This window comes from Gavialis gangeticus, unplaced genomic scaffold (assembly GCF_001723915.1).
Source record: "Gavialis gangeticus isolate Ggan-Ray unplaced genomic scaffold, GavGan_comp1, whole genome shotgun sequence".
Taxonomy (NCBI): Eukaryota; Metazoa; Chordata; order Crocodylia; family Gavialidae; genus Gavialis; species Gavialis gangeticus.
In genome coordinates this window covers 150,910,022-150,924,824 of record NW_017729022.1, presented here as the reverse complement: position 1 = coordinate 150,924,824, position 14,803 = coordinate 150,910,022, and the positions used below count along the sequence as shown (strand labels likewise).

The window sequence follows — 14,803 nt, the reverse complement described above, 5'->3', positions numbered from 1 at the left end:
CAAATCTGAACTGAATCAGGAGACCCTTTAATCTCTCCAAATTGATTCAGAGAGATTCGGCAAGATTCAGCAATTGAGATATAGACACAGCTTTAAATGTTTTTTCTACATACCTCAAGGTACCAGGTGGCTCATGAATGCTGCAATGCTGGGGTGGATAGAGCATCCCACAGCAGCACAGGCGGGTCCCCAGCACACTTGACAGCAGACCCAGAAGTGGACAAGAAGCACTTCCAGTCCACTTCCAGGTTTGCTGCTGACCATGCAGGTGGGGAGGGCCCCCACACTCCTGCGGGATGCTCCATCTGCCCCAGCATCGCAGCATTCATAAGCCATGCCTGGTACCTCGAGATATGTAGAAAAAACAGTTAAAGCTGTGTATGTGTCCAAATTGCTTATTCTCTGAATCAGCATCAAATCTTCAGATTCATATTTGGCCAAATGGAATTGGGAACAGTGATCTGAATCAATAAATTTAATCACTGCCCTGATTTGGACTGAATTTGAATCAAATAGGGCCCGTTTCACACACCCCTAAGGCATAACTAGCAAATTGCCCATCAAAAATGATGGGGGTGGGGGCCAGCAGGGATGGAGTGCTGCCTCCCAGAAGCAGGGCAGAGGAGGGAGTTTGCATGTAGCAGCCACCACCCACCAACCTGCAGTGCCACTGCTCCGTGTCTGGCCATGCGCCACCTTCCCCCCTACTCTGTGTCCAGCCCTGTGCCCCCCTTCCCCACACAGACAGATGGACTAAGCCCATATATATGGATTTTGTTCAACTGACTGATGAACCAAATCTACATTTTAAAAAGGCACACTTTCTATACATATCTTCTGCTATGTAAAGGGTTAATAAATAATTGATCAAAGTTATAAATCTGTTACAGAAATGACCAGCATGTATTGTAAACATATCTGTGGAAGATACCTGAGATGTTTTTAAGCAACTTATTTATCTTATCTGCAATAAACTGTAGTAGTTTATTAACCATATATTGAAACAACTGTATGTACCATTAATATACAGTGAGACTTGGAAATTGCCAGTGCTTCTGCAGTAGTGATGAGCAAACCTTACAAGATTTGGAACTGAAGTTCAGTTCTGTGTCCAGTAATTCCAATCTTTGTTTGAACTACTTGGCAGTTAGGGGTGTCCACTGTGTTCATTCTCACCAGGCTGAAATAAAGATAACACAGGCAAGATAACACAGAAATCACCCCTGCCTCTTTGTATTTAGTGTTTGTTGCAGGAGAATGGGGAATAGCTAGGTATAATTTAATGTAAACTAACAGCAGGTTTAAAATAAAGTGGGCACAATTTTAATCCTGATGGTGTGTTCCAAAATAAAACCCTCTTTATTTATACATCAACTAGATCGTCAACAAAGCACCTGATCAAGTAGGCAGTGTGCTGAGAAGTTAAGGAAGGACAGAATCCTCCCCTGCCACTAGGGAGCATTGCTGCTCCATGGCCACTTGTGTAGCCCTGAAAAAATGGCTAATTAATACTTGGTTGTGTCATTCCATAGCCAAAGCTAGAGAGATGCAGTTTCCAATGCATGTATCCCCTGTTACCCTGCACCATGGAACATGGCAGTTCCCATGCATTTAGTGCCATTTGCTCATCAGAAAGGAGATCAGAGATCGTTGTGAATGTACACATGCTTTACCAATTGTGAAGTGTTTGACTAATGAGAAGTTACTTTTTCCCACCCTGTAATCCACATGATTAACCCACCTCAGGCAGAGTGGAAGACTGGAAGTATCTGTTATCAGTGTCCTGGTCATGGGGGTGGTCTACATGAGAGAGATTACAAATGTTACTAATTTATTTGCTTCAGGTTTTGCTTGATATCTTTCTGTTCTTCCCCCTAAAACTAACAAACTAGCTCTTCCCCCCTCCCCTTTCCTTTTTTCACTGCCTTTGTAATAGATTATACCTCTGAACACAGGGGAAATCTTTAAAGGTCAAGTTCTCCCTTCACATTTGAAACAACACATTTGGAACTGAGAGAGGCCTAGTATTCAGTTGCTTTTCAGAGAGTTGTACTTAAGACTTGTTTTGAGTTAAAAAATTGTGGGGATATGCAAGAGGGTGTGAACTGATGACTGTTTGAGAAAGGGGTCTGTCAAAGACCTTAACTCAGGGGTGTCCCACCTTTTTGAACGTGGGGCCAGATCATGAATTTTTTATCACCCAGTGGGCCAGCGAGCCCTATTCAAAGACCTCACAGGAAGCGGTATCACATCACCCCCCTGAAACAAAAATACAGTGTTTACTTTCATTTCCCGTTGCAGCACCTTGGGCCTCAGAAAACAGCTTGGAGGGCCACATGGTGGCTCACGGGCCACATGTTGGACAAGCCTGCCTTAACTAAACCAAATTTCCTTGGAATATTCCCGGTTGCGCTACTATGGATTCAGCTCCACTAGTAGTAGCAGCTGAAGGAGCACTCCTGTAGATGGGTTTGGCTGACTTTCAGAGGTTAATTCTTGTGCTAGTTAGATCTGCTCTGACCATTGGTAGACAATAGTAAAAATGTCAGTGCCCTGTATACACCAAAGCTTCCATCAGCACTGCTGCCAGTAGATATGTGCCAGTGACTGATATGTGCCAGCACTGATGGAAAGTGATGGAGGAGGTGAAAGGTAGTCACACCCTATGATGACAAAATAATATTTTGCAGCTCACAACGTCTTTCTTATAAGTCAAGCCCTCGGACTTCCAAGTTAATGAAGCTGTGTTCATGTTAGATGCATATAACTTGCACATTTTATTATAAAATGTAGAATTTGGCAAATGATTAATACAAAGCTAAATGTTTTGGGATGATTTTAAAAATTACTTAAACCTTGAATAATACCCAGTATTTAGCCAAGGCAATTATTTTTGGCCATGCTTTTTTCAGTATACTGTCTTACCACTGCTTGCACTCTTGGTACATCCTACAAACATACAGGCCCAATAATGGTCCATATTAAGGGAATGAAATCTAAGGGACTTGTCTCCATAGGACATTATTTCACACTGTGCTTTTGCACACTAACTCGTATGGACTAACATCTGGAGTCTGCAATAGTTACATCCAGACAGCTGTTGCCTATCTTTCAAATCCACGTAGCCACGCATGGATAATTATTTTTCAAAATAAGCACACAGCATTTTGGTTAGGTATCCCACAGTGCTTTGTCCCTCTGCTAGGCTCTACGCAATCTGGGAGCTTTCTTGCAGTGAATTGCAGGATACTTACCAGAAGCCACTGGGATTCTGGGATCTGTGGTCAGACTTGGCAAGTCCAACAAGTCAGCATAACTTCCTACTTTCCTAGCTAGCACTGACAGAACATACGTTATACTGCAGTGCTGACAGTCACGGATGCTTTGTGCTACACATGTATTCAAAACCAGTGTTATAATGCTGAACATTGTGATTCCAGGCGTTTGAAGCTGTAAATAGACTGAACTGGCTGTGTGCTAAGATTTAAATGAGGGTGTGACATCTAATCAACATGACCCCTCCACCAAAGTAGGCAGGCAGGCAGGATGGTTATGGTGTGATTCAAAGTAGTTAGGGACTGCAGTTGGAGAACTGCCAGGCTCACGTGAACTAGAAAATGTAAAATAAGGTTCATGTGAATGGATCTCTCATTCCATGTTTTCAAAGGGGATTCATAGATTTCATAGACATTAGGGCTGGAAGGGACCTCGGAAGATCATCGAGGGCAGCCCCCTGCCCCAGGGGCAGGAAGTCAGCTGGGGTCATAGGATCCCAGCAAGATAAGCATCCAATTTGCTCTTGAAGGCGTTCAGTGTAGGTGCTTGAACCACCTCCGATGGCAGGCTGTTCCAGACCTTGGGGGCTTGGACAGTAAATAAATTCTTCCTTATGTCCAGCCTAAAACAGTCTTGCAGTAGTTTATAGATTACAGAATTTCAACTAGTATGGTTAATTTACTATAGGAATTATTGTGTGAATGAAGAGCATTTTAATTCGAAAAAGTGCAAAATAATTCCCTATGTATCCTAGGCCAAATTGAGCTAGAGTATATTCAATCACATTAATTGCATGTGTAGATGTGTCCAGTTTGAATAACATACCTTCTTGTTACAGAAGAGGTGGCCTGAGTTAGTACTAAACCAAAGCCAGAGTGTGATGATAGGCAGGCACTCTGGCGGGCAGTGTGGGGGCAAAATGTATAACTGAGGTTCTGACCATATCTACATAACATATGGCAGTGCTCCTTTCTGGTGAGAGCCAGAGGTAATTCATTTCAGTGCCCATGCCCTCACAGTCATGCTCCTTCTTTTTCTGGAGCCACCTAGCATATGCAGCGCACAAAGCTCAGGTAGTTTTGCACACTGATGCCTTACACTGATTGATTTTGGTACTGGAGCTGGCATGCACAGAGCTAGAGGGGTTATGCCTGCACAGCAGTACATTGCACTTCTAACCAGAGCTAATTAGCCTGGGCACAGTGCCATACCATCTCATGGAGCTAATGCATGCAGAGCACTAGCTCAGGTAGTGCTGCCCTGCACCATATAAACATACAGTGACTGTTTGTGTATATATACACAAGATAGAGATGTGCATCTTGGTGTCCTGGATGTATTCCAGTATGAGTACTTTTAGCACATTCTTATGGGCATTTAGTACATTCTTTGACTGAATGGGATATTTTCTGCTCCTTACACTGCTGTGTAGTGTTTAATTTCAGAGGTAGTTACAGTCTGCTGAAGGGCAGAGTGATCCCTCTTAAAGTTCATAGTTGTGTAAAGCAGTTTGTTGTTAAAGAAAAGTATTAGTACATGAGTATCTAGTATTTGAACTACATAGCTCAACATAAGTCTTAATTACAGAGTTTCATGAGCTATTAAAACCTTTTAGAAATGAAAGACTTCTGCTTTGCACTTTTGCTTACTTCCTGAAATAGCTTCTATATATATTGGGTATGTACACACACACACACACACACACACACCATCACAGACACACACACACACACACACACACACACACACACACTTTCTGTGCAGAAGATGTAAATGAGCATCACAAAACCTGGTTCTCAGAGTGAATGCCAAGGATGTTAGTATGCTGTAGAAACTGGGTACATTTCTTCAAACCCCTTGTCTCTTAATAACTGTTAGTTGAATTCATTGGGATAGTGATTGCTTAAAATGTGTCTTATTGTTGCAGCTTTTTCTGATACAAGCAGATCAGATGACAGATAGAAAACTTGAATCATTTATTATAAAATTCTCATAAATTAGCCAAAGAAAATATACTTCATATTTTTTGTTTCAGACAGGAAGCTATTTTAAAATTATTGCTTATGAGTAAATTTGATTTTCTATACATGCAAATACATTTAAAGCACATCAAAGTCATCAACAAAAAACAGAGCTGGCAACCTTTTGCACGGAAACCTGTTTTTGTCAGTATTCACTCTGAACCTATATAGAGAGAATGGGTAAAATGTGAAAGTAACTGCTGCCTATAGTGCTTAGCAGCCTTCTAGAAAATGGTTCATGTTTGTGAAAGGATTGGTGCAGAGTTAGTTCCCTGCCTGCGGTGCGGTTTTTGTTGTCACAATGCAAAAAGGAGAATGAGAGGACAGTGATATCTGAGGTTAGCCACATTACCTTGTGCTTTGCACCAGTGTGTTTGAAGTCTAGTTTCCACTGCTCTTAGACGAAATCATCTAGAAGTGTTATAACAAGTGAAACACAAACTATTCAGAATGCTGATCCTTTCAGTCTGGGTAACATTTCTCTTCACAGTTATGATGTCATAAATTGGAGTCATTGAGAGCTTGTACATGTGATAGTAGTCATGATGTGACAAAAATGTCATTTGTGTGGCTTAATGGCATCACACATTACATGTGTGCCAGTTTGGGGGGTTTTAGATGAGTTTTCATTGTTGCAAACTGAACTACACAATGTAGTTTAGTTTGCAATGATGCACTGCAGCTGTCAGGTTGCCCCCCAGGTGTGGGAGAGATGGGCAGGCTCTGCAGAAAAAAGGATCAGGCCACTTGCCGCTTCTGCTTTCAGCAAGTGCCTGCTGAAGGCAGAAGTGGAGGGGCCCAATCCTTTTTTATTTCTATGAAACCTGCCAGCCTCTCCCACAGCCAGGGGGTGAACTGCCAGCAGACCGAGTGACCCCTGAGCTGTGGAGGGCCCCAGTTTTTCCTTCCTGAAGTGCCCCCTGGGCCAAGCAGGTGGGCTGCTAATGGGCTGGGTGCTACCCCAGGTCATAGGCAGCACCCAGCCCAATCCAGCTGTTCCCCGAGCCCACCCACTGCAAACCCACCAGATGCTGCTCCCCAAGTCTGCTAGGGGAACAGTTGGATCGGGTCCGGTGCTGCCTCCAAGCTAAGACAGCACGTGGCCCACTAGCAGCCTGCCGTGGTCACCCCAGGGGGCATCACTACCGTGGAGGGAAGGACCAGGCCCCCCTCAGCTCAGGGGCCACTCAGCCTGCTGGCAACTCACCCCCAGGCCACAGCAGGTTCTGGCTCCACCAAAAAAAAGAAAAAAAAGATTGGGCCCCTTGCTGTAATGTGATGGAAAAATTGAAACAGTGGGTTTCAATTAAAAACCCACTGTTTCAGTTTAGGGGGTATAGAATAAAACCCTGAGGACTAAACTCCCGTCACGTGTACAAGCACCCACAAATGTCAAACGTCATTCAAGCAAAATTCATAGTGAAGTTATCTAGGAATATGCCTATCAGGGCTTCAAGATTTGATTCACCGGTGATTCAGTTTCTTCTACTTAGCTGAAGGAGGCTACAAAGAAAAAGGAACTCAGCCCCAGCCAACGCCTTAAAGATTGTGTCAGACAAATGACATTGACTTTAATGAGAATCTTGCTTGATAAGTTAATGGATGGGATCACACAATGTGGTTTCTATAGTAACAAGGGACTAAAATCAAAAGAGCCAGGAACTCTTGTCCTGTTTTATGATCCTTAAGCCCACCCCCCCTTTCTTTTAACTAATGAAGGACCTGAAGTGCTGAGAACCTTTTTTTTCAAAGAGCCAGTAGCTGGGGCCAGGTGGGGCAGCCATTGATGGGGCTGGGAGAGCAGGAGCGGGATGGGGCCGATTGAGAGATTCAGCTGATTCAGCAGTGGAGAGCTCTTAAGAAGAGCTCTTAAAAACATGTGGCTCGAAAAGATAGGATGGCAATTAAGCGAATCTTTCAGAAGAAATTGTGACCCAATAACCTGTCTTGGCATGAGATACACTGCCATGAAAGAAGTGGCTATCTTTTGGATGAATTGTCAAACCAAGGTCCTGCTTTCTGTGGTCTTTACATATCATGTGGTAGTAGTTTGGTATTTGTCGAAATAAAATCAAATTACAGATAGTTTTAGTGGGGCATAGTATCCTATCAGTAATAGTTATGTGGATGCTCTGCCTCTGGTTTTGGGGTTTTTTTGGGGGGCGCGGGGTTTGGAAAGAAAAAAGACACAGTCTAGACGTAAGTTGTTCAGGGAGACAGCTTAGAAAATGTAGGAAACGTAGGTGGGAAGCAATTTCTGAAAGTAATAAGATTTTTCTTGTGACTTACACTATATGGAAAGTCTGGCTAAATGGGTATTGGTGTTCCTGTCAGCCCCACGCTACCCAGTATTTCTTCCATGCCTTTCAGTGTGCTTCTGACTCTGTTTCCTTGGTAGCATCCCCAGTAGAATTCCATCCGTGCCAATTCACATGGTTTGCAATATTTTGTGTTTTTATTAAAGACCCAGCTCCTGGCATTGTGAAGTTGCTTTGAGAAGCTTAGCTTTAATTGTCAAAAAATAAGTTTCTAGCCTTCCTTAGGGAGAAAAGCCTTAAAGATGTGGAAAAGTGAATTCTAAAATGGCAGGAACCAGAAAGCCAGTAAAAAGAACTCCAAATATTGCTATTGCATTTTAAAATCTTATTATGTTTAGTTCAGTTTTAGGATTTTTTAAATAGTTTTCTTCATGGTTTTATTTTTATTTTGAATAATTAGGATTGGCACTAACAGCATTACATTTACATGGGCTCACAGTCCCTTTCAGTACTCCATTTTTTCCCAGGCTTTCTTTTTGGAGATGGCAGCAGGCCTTGCTGTCTTCCTTTCTTTCTGGGATGTGGCACTGCAACTTTAAAGCTGTGCATTCTTGGTAGCACCCAGAGTGCATGAATATTACAATAGCAGTGTCAGGAACCAGCAGAAATGTGGCCAGACCTGTTAGTTCTTTGCAGATTGGGGCCTTGCAAAATATAAGTGGTTTCAGGAAGAAATTGCCTAAGAAGCTAAGGGGGGAGAAGTCTCTTAGGTGAGGGTTTCTGTTTGAAATTAAGCTGTGGTTATGAACTCTGAACTTTTTCCCTTGCTTTACTTAATCCATTCACTTTTGTCAGTGCCCTGTGGTTCGTTTTGTCTGGCTTGATCAATTACTTTGTTACAGGCATGTTAAGAGTATGAAGTGCAGGTTGCAACACCCTAGCCCTGTTGCTGGATTGGCTGATTTATGTCTTTGTTGAAATGTAGATAATTGGTTTTATATCTGAGACAGGAAAACATTCGGAACCCTTCCATCCCAAGGTCAGATTATTAAAGGGATTTAGGCTTCTAAAGATGCAGATAAGCACCAAGTCAGCTTAAAAAAAAACAAACTACTGGACTTAAGCATCCAGGAGCTTAAAACTTGCAGATACCCATATATGCACACACCTTTTAAAACATGCCCTTAGATTCAGGGGGCAAATAATTTAATATGTTTTTAGCCTCTTGTTAAATTCTTAACTCATAGAAAGTGCAGTGTGCTCATATTATTAGTTATATTTGCATATGATTGAAATATATTGTTCTTGAAATTTGCAAATAATTCTTAACAGCATATAATGTGATTAATAGAAATAAAGAAGTTACACAATTAATAGAAAAACTCAAGTTACATGTTCAGGGTTTTTTTTTACTGTGAATATCCAGTGCTCAGAATGTCAGCATAGGATCAGGTTTCTGTTGCATAGAATCATGATTACAAACTTGGAACTCACTTTCTACAAATATTTGTCTTTTAATGCTCTGCAGAGAGAATGCATTCAAAAATTCAAATAAACCTTTTATGGAATATTTGCCCTTTGGAGTAAGAATGCACTGAGGACTTAAGATTTTGCCCATAGATGAATCTTTAGAAAACAAGTTAAACAGTGATTTTTATATATCTCAGTACAGTATGTACAGAGACATTGTTAGCAAGTAGTAGGATTTATATATGATCACTGTTTACCACTTTGATGTATTAGAGTCTACAAATGGTAGATATTCTTCATTTAGGTTAAGACAGCTATTTTGCTAATAGATATGTTATACACATTCATTATAGAAGATTGATAAGTTACTAGGACCATTTTACTAATGAAAAAGGAAATTATGTGATTAATACAAATAAAGAAAAATCCAACAAATGCAGAAACAGCATTGATCAAATAATGCACTGGGTATATTTTTGCCTTAACAAAATTATGCATGTATATTGAAAGGAGACGCATACAGGCTTATAGTACATAAATCTATATAATGTAACATGGTTGATTTGACATGTTACAGTGCACGTCAAGTTGGAATTGTTGTTCTAGGGTTATCTAGCTTTCAAGAAGATCTGTATCTGGTCATAGGTGATACAGATACAAGAACCCATTTATCAGTTTTGCCTCCATGGAGTACCAGTTGGGTCATTTTAGCTGTTTTCAAAGATTTCATGAAACTTAAAGATTAGACAGCCCTAAAAACTCTAAAGAAACAGAGTGACTGTCCCGTCCCCACATTGGGAATTGACAACATCATAGGACTGTATTAAGATGGAATGCAGCAATACCGCAGGGCTCAGGGGATTGACAATAAAAGATGGAGCTCTCCCCCTTCATGTTACCTGTTTAGGTTACTTCCATTTTAGTAGCCACGGACAGCCAAGAGCATTGTGTGGTTATTTAGTGGCTTATGTGAAATGTTTTTGTTTCCTCAGCTCTGTTCTTAGTCAATAGACATCTACCCCACAGCTCTCACCAGTTGTCAGCTTTGTGCACAGTATCAGCTCATAAGCTGATAGTTGGTCCTGGAGTCCAAGGGAGAATACAGACCCCATTGAAACCAACAGTAATTTGGATGTTACTTAAGCGGTGCCTTTTGTTGATTCCTCAGTATGGGGCAACATGGGGGCACTTGAATTGCCTGTGTGCAAATGGTAAATCAACTGCGAATGCAGATGTAAGTGAGTAGATAATGTAGAGATGTAGCAGGTGAGCTTATGGGGAAAAACAGTTCAGTTCATGCCTCTGAAGTAAGAGGCCATTAAAACCATAGAAAATGTTAAGAATGGAAAACATCCAGCCAACAATGCCAAAATCTTTTTCAAATAAACCTTAATCTCAGCTTCCTGCTTTCTCATCATGTCACTATCCCTTCACCACTCAGAGGCCTGAGGGTCTCTCTGAACCCATTCCTAGTACTTGCTTTCAAGCCCTCCTTTGAATTTATTTATACTCTGTGCTCCTGTAGCTTATCCCATGGCTCTTATTGTTTCTGTGAACTAGCTTCTTTTTTTTATCATTTGAGAAAATTCTGTCTATTTCAGCCCCAGAAAAGCAGTTTTGCTGTTCATCTTTTTTTGTTGTTTATCATTTTATGCTCACCTTTTTTTTGTACTTTCCTTCTCAGAAAACCAAAAGGGACGTAAATAACTTTGATCAAGACTTTACACGAGAAGAGCCAGTATTAACGCTGGTGGATGAGACAATTATAAAGCAAATCAATCAAGAAGAATTTAAGGGGTTCTCTTACTTTGGAGATGAGCTACTGCCATAGACAACATTAGGCTGCCAGATGAATGATGCTGCAAGAAGTGGTCCTAAGAAGACCCTCAAGTTACTGAGACTCAGTAGATCAAAAACTACTTCTCTTACTATGAGCCTGTATCCCTACTTAAACTATATATTTATTGATATGTTTTCTTTAATCCTCTGATCTAAAGGCACTCTTAATTTCTGTCTCTCAAAGCAATGCAAAAGAATATTGTATCAGAAATTGTAGATGTAACACACTGCCATATTTTTTTAATTTGCCACTTTTCTTTTACTCATAAGACTTCCCAAAAAGGGCACAACTTGCATCTTCTCATGTAATAAAAGGAACCATGCAGTTTAAGATGGAGACAGCATGTCCAATTATTTGTCATGAAACATTACATCATTGCCATACATCCTTAAATTGAGAGAGAGAATGCATGTTGTGCCATTTCTTCTGTACTGGCGATTACAATTAAGTTTGTATTCAAAGGTGGAGAGATAATTTATAGCTTTGTCGTAAATGAAAGTGTCTTTCTTGGATGTGCAATTATTGATCACATATGCTTTAACTTACTGGAGAGTAATTGTAGTATACAACTATCCAGCAAAAAAGGGCACAGCTATTTGAAGCTGCCAAAACTTTTCATGAAAAAATCAAAGAACTGAAACATTTACTTAAAAAAGGAAATCAGATACTTTCTAGACAGATACTAAAGGGCTAAAATGTAACAGTAGACAGATTCTCCAAAAACCTATAAGAGCTTTAATAGATCTACATAGGTTTTCCACAAATTTTACAGGTAATTGGGTATAGAGTAGTTTAATTACTTCCTAATAAACTTGTACCCAAGACAAATATGCCATTGATACACAATGATAGGTATGGAGGTATTTTTAAAGTTACTTTTTTTCTTTAAAATATAAGATGTTTGTATTCCAGTGTAACAGGTCCCTATTTATTTTTCACAGCAGTGTGTTACTTTTGCACACTTTTACAAAACCATAGTACTACTGTTTTATTTTTAATGTGTAAAATCTTATGAAATCTGTGCTGTTAGAAGAACACAAACCAAGGCTAAACATGCATTATGTGGAATCAGTGTGTAAGACTGAAGATCAAACATTCAAAAACTGACATTATTGAAAGATGTAAATTGATTTTCTTGTGTATTAATTGAAATGGTAACTCATGTGGACAATACTACTAATGTGAAGTTACCTCTTGTAGATATGCTAACAGTGTTATGTACTTATTTCCAGGAGTATCCTGTGTTTTTGTGTACATGTATCGCTGAGGTCATTTTATTATATATTTTACTGGACTGAGTGAGCAGTTAATGGAATCCATTTTAATTGTTGTTCATGGATTTCCAACTGCACAAAAATATATATACTTGTGATTGGCAAAGTGGCACTAAAGAAGCTTTTTTGCCTTTTGTACAGGTGAGATTTTGTATATAGTGTTTGCTGCAAAGCCTGTGGAATTCAATGAATATAGAGGTATCAACTGCTGCATGTTTAGGCATATTATAAAAACTTTAGTCTATGAAAGAATAATTATAATAATGTCCATGTGCAATACTCTTGTATGTGTATTGGTTCAAGTTACTGTCAGAGAGATGAGGTTTTTTGTTATAAAAGATGTAGACATATATTAAGCTATACTAAATCTCTTGTATAGTTCTCTTCAACTCTATTATGATATGATAGAGCTAGGAAAGAGAAAGGAATGTTACAAATTGTAGTGGACAAAGTGTGAGTAATTGGCTTTAAGCAAATCTTGGTCTCAAGCAAATAAGTTTGTGTCAGTTTTGCATCTGGCTGCTCAGAGCCTGTTATGGATGAAAACATTCAGTTCCATTTTGTTTTTTTTTTAACTCAGGTGTAATTATTATATATATTCTGATGATTTCAAAATATTAAATATTATGATATCAATTCATGTGTTGTCTGGCCTACAGGTTTAATAATGGATCAAACCTTTAGATTAATTTAATTTATCTTCAGTAACTTTATGTACTGGGAAAAGACTAGCTTCTGGAGTTGAGTACAAGCACAGAAACAATTGCATCATCTCATTTTTTTTAGGAAGGTATGATAAAACTGCCCACAAATTTTCATGCGTCACTACTGGCTGTGTGTATTTTTCACCACATTTCACTTTTGACATCCAGGCAAGAACTGATCGCAATGCTAAATGTTCTTTTCCATAGGTGACTAGACTGACTAGGAAGACAAGCTATTCCAAAGTGTACAACTGTTTGTACAAAAATAGAGGCCTTTATGCAAAATGAAAAGCATTTCTTTTTGGGGAGCACATACATTCCACAAAGATTTTGATGCGTAAACTATTTAGTACGCTCCCAGTTCCAACAGGAAAATCATGAAACTGTTGTATAACAAGAGGCCTCAGCACCTGCATTTGTTTTGGTTAGGATGCTAAGAGAAAAGTCAGAGAAAGAAATTTTTTGCATGGGCAGATGTTTCTTCAATACAAGTAAATAGAACTGCACTAGGTTTACATCAGGAGGTTTGTCTGTTACCTTGAACATTTTTATGTAATTCTTAAAAATGGACATTCTGTTACATTTCTGCCTATTCTGTAAATTTTTTCTTGCTCTCTTTTTGTGCAAAATGCCAAAAAAAAAGAAGAAAGGAATTCAATGTTTCTTGTCTTCCTCTCTTACAGACTTCGTAAAGAAATGGAAACACATTTTTTCTCAATAGTGTGAAATAAAATGAATTCTCTCCAAAAAGGCTAAAAAATTACCTCTTTTTAAATTATGTGCAGACTAGCTCTGGCTAAATATAAAATGTATTCAGTTTTAGGGGGGGTTAGATTTTTTTTTATTGTGACAATTTATTTGTACAGGTTTTTTTTTCTTATGGATGTAATTTGAATCTCTTGCCATTCATTAGTGTTATTTCATCATAAACATTATTACTGTGCCAAATGTACTGTATTCAAAAGGATGTGAATGTGTATTGTTTCAGAACCTAATAAATACAATGATGTTAAATCTTATTTTTTCCCCTTAAGTCTTCATTAGCATTCCTCTTGAGCTAGAAAACATTCAAAGAGCCTAAAGAAGAATGACTTTTATGTGGAATATAAAATATTGGATTTTTTTTCCTTGCTTGCTTGGTTGTTTTCATCAGGTGGGGCCATTTTGCAAAGGAGCCTTTTTCCTAAATAAGAGGTTTAATCCTATGAGGAACTGATTCCCTTCACTTCTTATGGATTTTAGCACCTATTTAGGCATCATTTCAGCAAAACAGTCATGTGCAAGTATGATTAGTAATTTTTACCTTAATTTAATTATATATGCTCTTAAGGTTGGACAAATCTAAATTATTTCCTGGATCTGAGAAAACATTTGAAAACTTTTTTACTTATTTAATTTATTCCTTTAATATTTTTTGCTGCCTGAAAAGTGCATGAGATTTTAAAAGAATTATATTGCTTTAACATGAACGTTAAATGGTCTTGACTCACAGCGAGTACAGGTCAATGATTTGTTTGCCTGAAAACAATTTTGCTGCACAAATAATACATTCTAAATTGTTTCTTATTTCCACGATATATATCAATATTCTTCCTCAGCATGTCTTGTCCATGGAAGAGAGTTTTCAAAACTAGGGTTGTATACAGAAGTTCATTTCTATCAGAAGAAATTTATGCTGGTAGAATAGCCTGGGATCTTGACTGTACAGACATTCGTCCACCTCCATGGCTGGAGAGCTTCACAAGTGAGCTCTACAGCCAGGAGGCACTAGAGGGCTTCTCCTTGGGCCACTCATGCCTTTAGGGAAGCCCATTAATTGACAGCTTGTCCCCTGCTTGGGAAGGGGACAAGCTGTCAAATGCCAGTTGGCAGCTCCTGGGAAGCAGTAGTTGCCACATTACAGTCCTAGGAAAATGCTCCTCCCCACATCCTAACAATCAGCTGATGTGGGGGGGGGGGA

The 14,803-nt window shown here is 39.3% G+C and overlaps 1 protein-coding gene across 1 annotated transcript in view; it reads left to right on the top strand.

The window, feature by feature from the left end:
• PRKCE (protein kinase C epsilon) overlaps nt 1–13,862 on the top strand; it is a 581,980-nt gene extending 568,118 nt beyond the window's left edge. Inside the window, exon 15 of the mRNA XM_019516328.1 lies at nt 10,710–13,862. Coding sequence (XP_019371873.1) covers nt 10,710–10,856 — 147 coding nt within the window. The 3' untranslated portion in view covers nt 10,857–13,862. The remainder of the gene's footprint in view (nt 1–10,709) is intronic.
• Nucleotides 13,863–14,803: the final 941 nt, after the last annotated feature.